Consider the following 10,052-nt stretch of genomic DNA (forward strand, 5'->3'; position numbering starts at 1 on the left):
TTGTCATTGTTACCACCACGCATGTTCCATATTATGATATTAGTTGGTTGATACATCATTGCTGCATGGTTGTTTGTGGAGCCATTCTTCATCCGTGCATGGAGCACTAGGTTTCTCCTTAGTGATGGAACCAATATCATTGCATGGCTCCCCACTGTTGGATCCTGTGGGGGTCTGATGTCTAGCGAGCATTTGTATAGGGCTGGGAGGCAACTGAGAATATACCTCTTCTCTTGCATCTCCCTGAAAAGATATACCTTTACTTCGTTTAGACTTGAAAATTTCACTATTTCCTCTAACCCTAGCAGGTTCATCTCTTCTACATTCACTTCTTGGTGATCTTCTGGTCCTGGCACATTGGTAGGGGGTGGTGAGGGTGCCTGGTTCACTGGTGGTGGAACAAAGGCTTGGTTTTGTGCTTGGTTTTGAGCTATAGTCCATGGCATAAAGATTGGATTTATGTTCGAGATTTCTCCTAGTGGGAAGAAGGGAATTCCATTGTCATATTTTGTGGTGGTAGAGGATTGAAATATGGAGGCAGATTCCACTGGTTTTTCATTGTCTGGGCTTGGTTTGCATTCATTGAAGGAGCTAGTGGATGAAGGAAGTTGTTCAACCAAACATGATTTTCGTAGTTGCTCATGCCATATGCATCCTCCTGGATACTAGCTGTGCTAGGAAGTGTGAGTTTTGGAGAATGATTATCATCTCCTGGCCATCTCAGATCATGTTGAATGATACTACATGGCCTATTAGAGCTTGCTCTATCCAGGATAATGGTTGATGGTCTTGAGGTAGGGGTGGTTGAATGAAGAAGATTGTTTGGTTTCCTGTCTGAGTGGTCAAATTTGGTGGAGGATTGGCCATTGTGTGTGCTCGTTGGTGTCTTAGAATTTGAACAAGACTGAATCTTCTCCGATGGGAAATTGGTATATTGTTATTGCCGGATTGTTGTTTTATATTATCTATCTAAACTAAGTTGATAGGAGGGGTAGGGTTTTGAGAGGTAGGTTTAGATAGGGTAGTAATTACTGAATCTATTTGCATGTTTTGGTTACTTGTGGGGGATGAGATTTTAATAGGAATTGGGGTGTTGATGGGGTTAGGCACGTGTTTAGCAGCATTGGCCATTTGTTCATCCAATGAGATGTTGTGGGACAGGTGTTGCGGGTCTGTATCTTCATCCATGCAACTAATATTGTTTAATGAGAAAGTATTAGGGGGGCTAATCACCGTGTTTAAATGATCTATATCACACTATTGGTGAGTATTAGGGGAGGGATTATAATTATTATCAACATTAGTAGCTATATTAGTTGGTTGCATGGAAATTAAATTAGCCTCCTTTACGGAGATCACGTAGTTATTGGTCAAGTTTTTTGAGGCCACGTCCTTAGGTTTATAGTCTAAAAACATTTTAGAATTCTTGAGTTCTTTTTTATTTTGGTCTATGGGCGGATTATCCAAAGCAACAAACTTGTTTCCCCTGGTATGGTGTTCGTCTGTAGAAAGATCATTTTCATAAGAGGAGATCTTTGTTTTAACATTTTTTTGGTTGCTAGTAAAGTTAAAGTTGGCATTAGGGTGTTGAGAAGAAGATAACATACTTGGTATTTCATGTGGTAGAGTATTAATACCTGGCTTTTGGATTGCCTCATTCCTTCTCCCATTGCCTCTTTTTTTCTTTGTAAAGATAACTGTCTGCCATACTGCTTCTTTGATTCCTGGGCATCATTGCTTATATTTGGTTGGGAAGGTAAGTGGTTTGGCAGTGTTGATGGCTCCATTGGCGTGGTCTTGTTATGTGGGCATTTTGCAGCTACATGACATATACTCCCACGGCTTTTGCAAAAGAAATTTTTCACCCTCGTATTGTACATTTTGCTTATGCTTCCAATATGAATGAACGGAATGACTGGCTCCTCTAGTGGTAATTCTATACACAATCTTGCATAACGACCCCGTAGGGTAGAGGATGTGCAAGCATATATTTTAATAGTCTTCCAATGGTATTACCAATTTTTTCTAGTGTGATTCCATCTTAGAACTCGGTTGATAATTGTGGTAATCGAACCCAAACAACTGTTAGTAGATTGTTAGCTTCCGTTGCTACGAAGTTTGGTTTCCACCTTTGGACTGAAAGAAAATGCCCAAAGATAAACCGCGGACCATAGTGAAGTACTTTAAACATGTGTTCCTCACAATTAAATTTAGTAATATAATAGTCCGCCCCTAGATCGATTAAGGGGAAGTTTTCTTGGATTTTTCAAATCTCTTGAACTTTTCTTTTGAGAAGATTGTGTTGAATTCTTTTACCATGTAGCTTGATGATGACTGAATATTTCCATGGTTGATAGATGTGTTCATGTTCTTCCAACGAGAGGTGAATTTTGTGACCTCCAATAGAGTTTGTATTTGAGGGTGGCAGACTTAATCCTTGTGCTAATGATGAATAACTATCTAAGGAGGGAGTGTGAACATTGATTAAAGTAACATGCTCACATGCTATTAGTTTTTCTTTGAAACTTGGACCAAGTTTACTATGATTTGTGATAGTAGAATTAGTGTCTATATCAGGAGGTTCGGAGGGATTTGGAGCCTGCTGATTTGAAGTAGCTAATAAGCATTAGGTGCTGAAAAGCACTTTTAAGTGCTGAAACTGATTTAATAAGCAGTTACGTGTTTGGGTACAAGTGCTGAAATTGATAATAAGTTGCTGCAGTATTTGATAAAAAATGCTGATAAGCTCTTTTTCTGTTAAAATGACTTAAATAGCCTTAGAACTGTTTACACTTATAAGAGCGTAATTTCTTCAAATTCCAGATCGATTCAAATACAAAATATTCTATTTGTCATTTTACTTTAAATATAATCGTGCTTAGATAAGATAATTTTTATGATAATATAATTTATTTTATGATAAGCATATAATCATAAGTTATAATAATTAATAAATTGACAAAAGTTTCTCAGTAAAAAATAAACCTAAATAGGACAAATTATTTGAAGAGAAACAAACATTGTCTTCATCACCACAACACTTAGAAAGCAATACACCAAAAATTTGATATGTCCTCATTTATTACATACAGTTCAAAGATTAATACACAATCACATAGATATGAATATGCAAAGGAATAGAGAATTTGCTTATCTTTGTCAATGAGAATTGCAGATTTGAAGAGGTAGGGGGGGGGGAGTCAACTTAAAGTGCTTATAAGTAAAAAATATAAGCACTTTTAACTTTACCAAACGCGTAGATAAGCCGAAAGGTGTTTATAAGCTAGTTTGACCAGCTTATAAACTTAGCCAAATACCCTATTGGTCAATTGGCTTAAATTTGCCATAACTACTGATGCAGGATAGGGCAAGTGAAAAAGGTTTTGTTCTTATTTAGTGAGAGGCTGTATATAATGTAACTTTATTCTGCTGTAGTCTGTACATTGAAAGCTAAAAAAAGCCTTGAAAAGAAGATGATCAGCAGAAAAACGTAGCGTACATGAAGTTTGAGTTGTGCCATGGACTTCTTTCTCTCTACCCTTTACTGTTTTATGTAATTGTTGTAATTAATGGAATCAAGCATCTATTATGCACTATTTCATCGCTAAGTTTCATTTGTTTTCCTCTCACTTGTCAATGGCTAAATGAGTAGTGGACTACTTTGATGTAATATTTGAATGTTTAAATTTAATTTAAAATGAAAGTATGGTGCAATTACCTTTCAAACTTCGATATATTAACTCTGTATACAAAAACGAAAACATAACTGAGACTGAAGAAGTACCAATTTTGGACATTTCATATAACTATACCCGTATAAAAATAATTTAGCTATTAAGCTATGTGAAAGACATTTAACTGAGTCTATACATAGCTATGACTTTACTTAATGTAGGCACCTCTGTCATCTTTCATTAATTAATACTCCCTCAGGTAACAAGTGACCAATTTACCTTGGGCACATTCATTAAGAAAATATTAAATTCTAGACAAAAATAGTTAGTGTGACTAAACTACCCTTAATTAAATGTTGCAGCATAATTTAATGTGAAGAATAAAAGACTTTTTAGGAATACATACATAAGGGTAATTTAAAAAAAATAAATTGAATTTTTTCTTGATTATATAAATGAATACTTATTTTTAACCAAAATAAAAGGTCAAATTGGTCACTTACCGTGGACCGGAGGGAGTAATATTAACTCCATATCCACATTTGATGTGAGCCTTTCTCATTTTCCATTACAAACACTCTTGAATCCTTAACTATTGTTCTGATGATTGTTTGACTTGAATTGTTTATTTATGAAATTATCGATTCGAAGTGGACCCTAATTAATCGAATTTATACTGATGAGTCACTATGTTTTGCCAAAATACACTCAGTATTCAGGTTTAAGGTTGCTGTTCATAGGTCAAGATTTAGGAAAAACCCCCAATAAATCAAGTTTTTTCAGACTAGTTTAACTTCAAGGAATCGAAACCTTATCCATTAGCTCTAGTGCAAGATGTCTTTTGGCAAATTGTTTATTCTTATAAAAAGAAAATTAGTCACCCTTAAACACATCAATATAATACAATACCAACGGCCAGTGGACTAAATACATACGCCTCTTACTGTTGCCCAACTTTAGGATCAAGTTTGTTTTGAATTGAATTGTAAGGAAAGGATCAAGGAACAATAAAGTCAACTAAAACGAGACAAATGACTCCAAGTGTTCCTAACCAAAAACACTTTCTAAAAAAACGAAAAAAAACAAGAAGAAGAAGAAGAGAAGAACAAGATTGCCACAGACACCCAAAAGAAAAGAAAAGTGCCAAGTGGCATAAGATCTAGACCCTTCAATCCAGACCAATCAACGTTAAATTTATTGCCACGTCAGAAATTGTCCATAACAAGCAACGCCCTCACCGACTCCACAGAAATAACGTGCACATCCCCACACTTTATTCCGCCTTCCTCCGCTCACAGATCCAAAAGACTCGATCGTAAATATCAATTTCACACAATATTCCCCACTTTCGCAGCACCTTTTTTCAACTGCATTTCATTTTCCGATCACCGGACCTGACATTTCTCCACCCTAATTTCCTCCTAATACGGCGGAACGCGGCGGTCGGTGGATGGCAAGAACCAATAAATATACCTCCCTTAACTTCAACGACATCTACGAAAAGAAAACCACTAGCAGCAGCTCCGCCACCTCCGGTAGACCGCACTCTTCATCATCATCTTCTTTCAATGGTCCCAATAAGACTATTATCTCCAACTCACGTATCCATGGACACATGCTTGTCCTGAGCCGGCCCACTCCCAAGCCCATCTCCATTCCGCAACCCCAGCCTCAGCCTCTTCCGATCCAGCAACAGCCCAAGTTACAAAGCCCACCGGATCAAAGCCGAGCTGAATCAGACTCCATTTCGCTTCGTCCACAGGGTCGTACTGGTTCCGGGCCCACTACAACACTTTCTTCGTCTCCTGTGAACCCGCCTTCACCTTTGCAATCGCCTTTGCCAAAGTCGAACCGGTTCGTGCCGCCACATCTTAGACCGGGATTTGTAGGCCGTGAGGAGAAACCGGTCCCGGATGGTCAGGGAGTGAGAGCTAGACCGGAGGTTGGGCCTGGGCCGCATCGTCAGGGGGGACATCTTGGGTCTTCACCTAATCGGTACGGAGAGAACGGTAGGCCCAAATCGGGAGGTGGGTATGAACGAATGAGGAGGGGATTTGGTGAGGCTGATGCGGTGGATTTCATGAACCGACCTAGTTCTAGCGGGGCTCGGCCCAGCTCTAGTGGATGATGTCATCATGGTATGATGCCTCATTTTCTAACATCTCTCGTATTCATATGGATTTAAGTTACATGATGTAATCAATTTTAAATTTTTACACAGGTAGTGTTACTTATCTTATGAATCAATGTTTGTTAAATATAGGTAATTAAAATATTTGATAGTGTAACATAAACTCCATATTCATATTTACATAAGGGCCTCTTCGCTTAGCTTTTCCGTTTATATGCTCGTAGGAATTTCTCTAGAAATGTGGTACTAATGAATCAACTTCGCTTCCTTCTCAAAGGAAAAAAAAAATCATAATGAATGAACTATGTTTTCTTTTTGTGGACTATGCTTGAAATTTCCATGTTTTTTGATACTAGTTTCCTTTAGGTGTTCGCTTTGATTTATGTTCAAAATTTGTTTCATAAGTGTGTGATTTTGTTTATTATGAGCGTTTGTGACTAGCTAGAGCTGCCCAGTTGAAATGAATTTTTGTGTGATGAGTGGTGCTGCTTTCCTAATCATTTGGGATTGTTTGGTGAAAAGAGTATCTAAGCTTGGTTTGTTTTCTGCTTATATTTGGGCTTTCTTTTCCATTGCCTTATTCGTTGGCAAGTACCAGTTCAATGCTTGCAAGGCCAAGCATGTCGTATTGCGTGCCAATTCAGGCTTTTGTCATGTTTTGAGATGCTTGTTATAAGATTTTTCGAGTTATATTCTGCTCATGTACAAATTCCATCTTGTGTCAGATCCATTCTTGAGCATTGACTTGATCTATATTCCAGCCATATTACATTTATTACTCATGTATGTTTTGACCATTCTCCCAGAAGGTGAAACGTACTTGTTGAGTGGCTATGACATGACTACAATTTTTCATCTGTGGTTTTATCATTGCTTGTTTTTTGAGCAGCATGCAAAATATATTCATTTTTATTATGCTTGGTTGGAGAGAAGCACAACCATATAATTATTAAGAAGGCCGTTTACTTTTTCATCACATTTTTTCATTAAAGCGTGCAGGTTCAATTGATTTTTGTTGGTTTATGTGTGCCTGAATACCAAAACTCTAGTCTGTAGATGTAAAAGTTCCTTTTTCTGCAATAGGAGGAAAGGTAGCTGCTGAACAAGCTGAATATTTTCTGAAGAACATCTTGTACAGTGTAATACAAACCATTGAGGTTGCGCATCTTCCTGCTTTTTTTTTTGTGGGGTTGCGGGTGGGGGTGGGGGTGGGGGGTGGGGATTATGTAATGTATTGCAGTTAGGTCACGTGTATCAGCAGTTCTTCTGTTTGCATTATGCAATTGCTAGAAGTGCCTCTCTTTGCCAACTGCAATTTGATGCAGTTAGTTCATGAGGCCACTAGAAGTATAGTATTGCCATTTGCATCCTGCAATTGCTAGTAATGTCAACTGCAACTTTTCAGCATTTTGTAATATGATCATGTATCATATGGTATTGAGGGAAGAACAAATACAATCTTGCTACTTAAGTTGTTTTCCGCAGTTAATTTTGCATGTTGTAAGTTAGAGGTTGTCAAACATTAGTGTAGTGTAATGATGGGAGTCTATAGTAACAGTGTCAGTTTCACCTCTTCCCCTTGACTGTTAGGAAACAGATGGAAGATAATATACTGATAGTAAGAGGGCTGCTTTTCTAATCCATATCATAATTTTGGTGTACAGATCTTGATGGAGCTTTGGGCTCCAGTTTGCCGATGAGGATGGAAATGTCTTTTCTGAGGCAAATATGCTTGCAAGATCAGCCGCGGATGGATGCTACTTTCAGGAATGCAGTGGTTATTGAAGTCATGGAAGTTGGATTATGACCAGGTTGCTCCTTTTGTCTGCAGTAATTCCAGTAACCAAATAATGTCTTGCTGGTGTTAAAAGAAGACTCTCAAGGATCAAAGCTAGGTCGAATTGTTTCTTTCATTTCTTGCCTTGTAATTTTCTTTTGCTTTCCTCTACCTACTCTCTGAGAAAGAGAGAAGGTTTAAATGGAATTTAGTGTACTGTATGTTTTTCTTTACACGCTATATTGTGCAAATACCATAAATTGGTGTATTCTGATGGTTTGCTACCACGATCACCATATTGCACTTTCAGACTGTCTGTATTACAATGGATATGAATTTGTTTCTATTTTCAGGGTTTCTTCTCTTTCTAAGTGCTGCCGGTTGGCCATGCCCCTACCTATTTTTGTTGTCTAATTAGTTCCTCTACACCTAGTAGGTGAATATAATCAAGCTCGGGTCTAAGAGGCTCAGGATCACTTTCATATATTGAGTCAATCACTTCTTTAGTCTGTATGTTCTTTTGATAACTCTGATTTCCCTAATATAAAACACCAAGTTACTCAGAAATTGAATCCTTAGAATTAAAGACAAATTGATTTGACATACGAAGACTCGTTCTATAGTCTTTTACTTTTTGCTTGTTTTCCCACTTAATTAATTCCGTTACGTACCAAGTAATCTTATTGAAAGTGAGTCTGCTCTTTTTCTTTGTAATGAATCTCAAAAATTTCGTTTTGACAAGCAGTGCCAGACGCTGTGGCTGAGATAATCTTCTAAAATATATAGACACAACTTCAACGAGATAAACAATTTTTGGAACAGTTTGTGATGTTGGTGCTCTTGTCCTAATCATCACTCATTACTGGAAGAAAGTTATTTCAGTCCTAGAAAGCTGAGGTACAAAGTTAAACAGTTAAACATATTGTTGGATAAACATTCGGTTTAATAAAAAATCTTTATAGTATACAATTAAATTTGCAGCTCCCATTTCTAAGTAAAAAAGGAAAAAAAAAGTGTTAGCATTCAATTAAAAAGAAATTTAAAATGAAATGAAAAAATATCTAATAAAAAATAAAAAAAGAATTAACCCAAATATCGGCCTACATTTATACAAAAAAGAGAATTTACATACTTTAATTTCATTAATTTTGAAAATTTTGGATTCTTTAAAACACTAAAAAGGCCTACATAAAAGCAATTGTTTGACCAAAAAGTGTTAAGCTTTTTGTTAAACTAATTAATGAGAAAATAGAGGGTGAATCCTAGCCAAGGATAATTAACTCTAGATCAAAGCACGTTATATACGAAAACAGAGATGTAATCAAGCTTATAACCTTTTCAAGATTATAAAAGATATCAAACGCAAATGATAGGCTTACTCTTGAGGTATTGTTCCGTAATTTAAGAATAAAGACGAAATAGAAAGAACGTCATTGACAGCCACGGGATCTATCTTTATTGATTTAACAAGATGATTGCAAAGATCTGCAACCAAGATCTAGACCTTCGCTTGTTTTTCCTCCAAGATCCTCTCTGGTTCTTCTGTCTCCTTTTTCTTGAAGGAGGGAGCCCACTTTTTCTATCCTCTTACCTCCTATATATATTATCAGTATCTCCTTTTGTCCAACGGTCCTTAGCCAGAATACTCCAATCCCTTTATTGTACTTTACGTCGCTCCCCTTAAGTATCACAACATATACATTGTCGTACAAGCTTTCTGATGGTTCGATCTCATCAGCGGCCGAGATACTCGTCGTTATTACGCCTTTCAGATACGACCACAACTTAGTCGACCCCTTGCCATTCCTTTTAGCACTAATCTGCGTATGGTCAGATTTTGACCCATACACAGTCCCTCCACCCGTTGGGGTTGCCTCTTGGCGAGCTCGATGGGCGGACTCTGTCGATCCGAAAATTGGGAGAAATCTGAACGCTTTTTGCGAGGGACGAGCACCTCACAGTGAGGTAGCGACGTGACGTTTTGAGAGCTGCGTCAGACCGTCACGTCAGTTCAGAATGTCATTAATATTCCTCATGCATCATTATGGCGCACGTTTTCTATGCATTGCGTCGTTTCCCGTGCCCTTTCCATTTTCTAACTGGTGGCCCTTGGTTTTCCCGCTCAGGGCATTTATATCCCTATAAATAGGGGGAAACCTCTCATTCGAATGTTACGCTTTTCAATCGCTTAAGGAAGAACTTTACAAATCTTCTTCTTCTCCTTTAGTTTCTCATATTTCTGCTTCTGTTAGGATTCGCTATGACCATTGTCTTTTTCCTTTACCATTTTCGTGTCATTTTATCAAAGGAAAGATGGCTAGTGTATCTTTCCACTCTGATAGAACTATTGGTGCTCCGGTGCCGGAAAATGACGTACCCCTGCTCGAAGGGGGAGTGGAGATGGCGGAAGACGAGGGTTTCCCGACGGTAGATGAGGTGGTTCCCCGCCCTGGGAAGGCGAGGACCGACT

General features: G+C 37.8%; 1 protein-coding gene across 1 annotated transcript; it reads left to right on the plus strand.

Annotated features, from left to right (window-relative positions):
* Positions 4,718-7,949, plus strand: LOC109228717 (translation initiation factor IF-2). Its single transcript, XM_019393897.1, has 2 exons — positions 4,718-5,812; positions 7,470-7,949. The coding sequence occupies exon 1, from the start codon at positions 5,125-5,127 to the stop codon at positions 5,800-5,802; it is 678 nt and encodes a 225-aa protein (XP_019249442.1). The 5' UTR covers positions 4,718-5,124; the 3' UTR covers positions 5,803-5,812; positions 7,470-7,949.

This window comes from Nicotiana attenuata, chromosome 7, assembly GCF_001879085.1.
Source record: "Nicotiana attenuata strain UT chromosome 7, NIATTr2, whole genome shotgun sequence".
In the NCBI taxonomy this organism is placed as follows: Eukaryota; Viridiplantae; Streptophyta; class Magnoliopsida; order Solanales; family Solanaceae; genus Nicotiana; species Nicotiana attenuata.

Coding starts and splice junctions, on each gene's coding strand:
- LOC109228717 (XM_019393897.1), top strand. CDS start 5,125: ATGGCAAGAACCAATAAATATACCTCCCTTAACTTCAACGACATCTAC.